The following is a 2,723-nucleotide window of genomic DNA, read 5'->3' on the forward strand; positions in this document are numbered from 1 at the left end:
GTTAAAAACCGATTCAGGAGCTAGCCAACCCAGTAGCAGAACTAGAAAAACCAATGAACCATTACGAAGACTAATGCATGCTTTTCTCATAATACAAGTATGACAAAAAAAAGCTTTTTCTAGTCTATATACAATACATGAATTTAGAATGTGTTAGTATTGACATAGAGATCCGACCATAAACTAAATATAGACTTTTTAAAGTCGTTAAGTGCATATTAAAGTTTACCAAGTGGAAAGTAAGAAAATTACATATTCGTGCTGTAGATGAGTAGCCAAATAAAATACAATAAAATAATAGAAACTTTAATTTGTAAAATTTGCCAGTAAAATAAAACAAATTAGCAAAAATGTTTGGGCAAACAGTATTATCATGTAAGGGTACGATGGAAAAGCATAGAGGACACACATGATCACTCGGCAGCTTACCAGAACTAATATTACCGGATCTTGCTTTCTATAAATTTTATCGCCTTTACTCATGTTTTAAACAAGCTCTACCTACCCAAGTGGATAACCAGCATCAGGCCAACTAAGAGATATGACATTGACCACTCTAAATTATTCTATCGTGCTCTTGTTGAAATGATTGGCTATTGTTCGTCACACATTAGTGAGGAAATATTACCCTCATAACATCAGCTTTTATACATCTAGTTTCTAAAACCCTGTCTCCTTTGAATTGTCATATGCTGGAATTATTCTAATGTTATTACTTTCCAACTATATGCGCGACCGAACTGTAAGCCTGAAAACTGTGCAAAAGATAAAAGGACACATGGACAAAACAGATAAAGAAGTAACAAAATCAAGCATCACCGCAAGGTAGAGCTTCCATCTTACTAGCTCACTAGCAGAGGTTAGGATGATCCTCAAGTTTAGGAGGGCATCGATTAAACAAGAACCACTAGGCCAAGTAATTGGATAATATAGAAAAATATGATTAGAGCAGATGAGGTAAATATTATTATTAGAATGAAGCTGCCATTTCATAGGAGCACAAGAAGCTACCTCATCATCTGCAGTCCATCTCAATATCGAGGATAGTGTACTCGGATCTGTTGTAACTCGAAAGCCCTTCTCCTTTTTCTTGTATGCTGATATCAGTAGATTTTCTCTTGGAAGTGTGTGACGATAGATGGGCTCCAAATGACTATGTAAATGCTTTGGGATCCGCGAGCCAGGATACACATCAATAGAACCTGGATCAATCATAATATTTTCATTGAACCTGGTGAGAATCAAATAAATACAAGATAAGTTTACTACACATAAGGCAATTCAATTGCTTCTTGTGAAACATATTGTAACTTAATGAGATGTGGATGGAGACCTATGAACGAGATTCCCAATGGGTAAAACTCACAGATTATCAGCACCATTCATCATACACATCATTAAATTTATTTGGATCCACAAACAAAAAAAAAGGGTTCGAAAACCTATATATGGAGCAACAAGTTTCATGACGGTGTAGATCTCTTGACAACTTAAATATTATCCACCTCCTACACATCTTGATGTATATGGAAGATGTTAGATGATACTAATATGTATAACTATTAAGGTATTTGGGTAACTGAGTCAATATCCATATCCGCTTATGTAACCCTCCTAATCTCTATTTAAGCAAGGTTAAGGTTAGATAAAATAATAACTTTGCCTTCTCTATTTCTCTATATGGTATCACGGCCTATTTCCTAGTCCTACAAAACTCCTCTCTTTTTCCTAGATCTTAGACCGCCGATGGGATTTTGCTACCTCTATGTTCCCCGTGGTGGCGTCGACAAGATATTTAGCTTCAGCAACCTTGGGTTCAATAACCTCAGTCAAAAACCCTACCCTATAAAAAAACTTAAAAGCAATCGTGAAATTGTTCACTATGAACAGTAACAAATCTTGTGCCTTTCGTTGATTGTCTTCAACAACTTCAGATCCAATCTGAATCAGATCTACACCATCGGGTTTATATTGCACCTACATTAAATATGCGCAAGATCGCATCAACTCCGTCTTCGACAGAGCCGTTCAAGAACTTTTTGCTCCGTTCCTTCCAATTTGACACCATCGGGTCTATATTGCACCTACATTAAATATGCGCAAGATCGTATCAAACCCGTCTTCGACAGAGCCGTTCAAGAATTTTTTGCTCTGTTCCTTCCAATTTGAATTAGATCTGCACCATTGGGTTTATATTGAACCTACATTAAATATGTGCAAGATTGCATCAAATTCATCTTCGACAAAGCCGTTCAAGAACTTTCTACTATGTTCCTTCTGTAGATCAATCCAAGATCTATCTAGCCTGTGCCTTCTATAGATTGGGCGTCACTTCAATCACTCAAGCACAAATCTTTAATATTCTCTTACCGACATAGTAGCTGACTTGCCTAGGATTTCTACTAGCTACTCGCCTAACGTTTCTATCGGTTGTTCGCCTAGGGTTTTTATTAGCTTACTAGCCTAAGATTTTTACTGGCTATCCGCCTAGGTTTCCAACTTGCTTATCGCTTAGGATTTTACTAGCTTACTCAGCTAGGGTATCTTCTCACCTCGATATGTTCCTCTATTGAGGGTCTTCTATTTCTGGTTAGCTGATTATCTACTTATCACAAAAATGAGGATTTAGTTGTGATCTTTGTCTGACACTATTTTGGCTCTTGGCTTAGCTCGAGTTATTCTGCTTATGATTATACTTTTTTGGGTTACTACTTCGTGATATA

The 2,723-nt window shown here is 36.7% G+C and overlaps 1 protein-coding gene across 2 annotated transcripts in view; it reads right to left on the reverse strand.

Annotated features, from left to right (window-relative positions):
* The window catches only part of LOC109837777 (probable mitochondrial intermediate peptidase, mitochondrial), a 29,081-nt gene that overhangs the window by 21,628 nt on the left and 4,730 nt on the right, over positions 1-2,723 (reverse strand). For both annotated transcript variants that reach the window (XM_020406126.1, XM_020406127.1), the window contains one exon: positions 1,012-1,231. In XM_020406126.1, coding sequence (XP_020261715.1) covers positions 1,012-1,231 — 220 coding nt within the window. The remainder of the gene's footprint in view (positions 1-1,011; positions 1,232-2,723) is intronic.

The sequence above is a fragment of the Asparagus officinalis genome, chromosome 4 (assembly GCF_001876935.1).
Source record: "Asparagus officinalis chromosome 4, Aspof.V1, whole genome shotgun sequence".
Lineage (NCBI taxonomy): Eukaryota > Viridiplantae > Streptophyta > Magnoliopsida > Asparagales > Asparagaceae > Asparagus > Asparagus officinalis.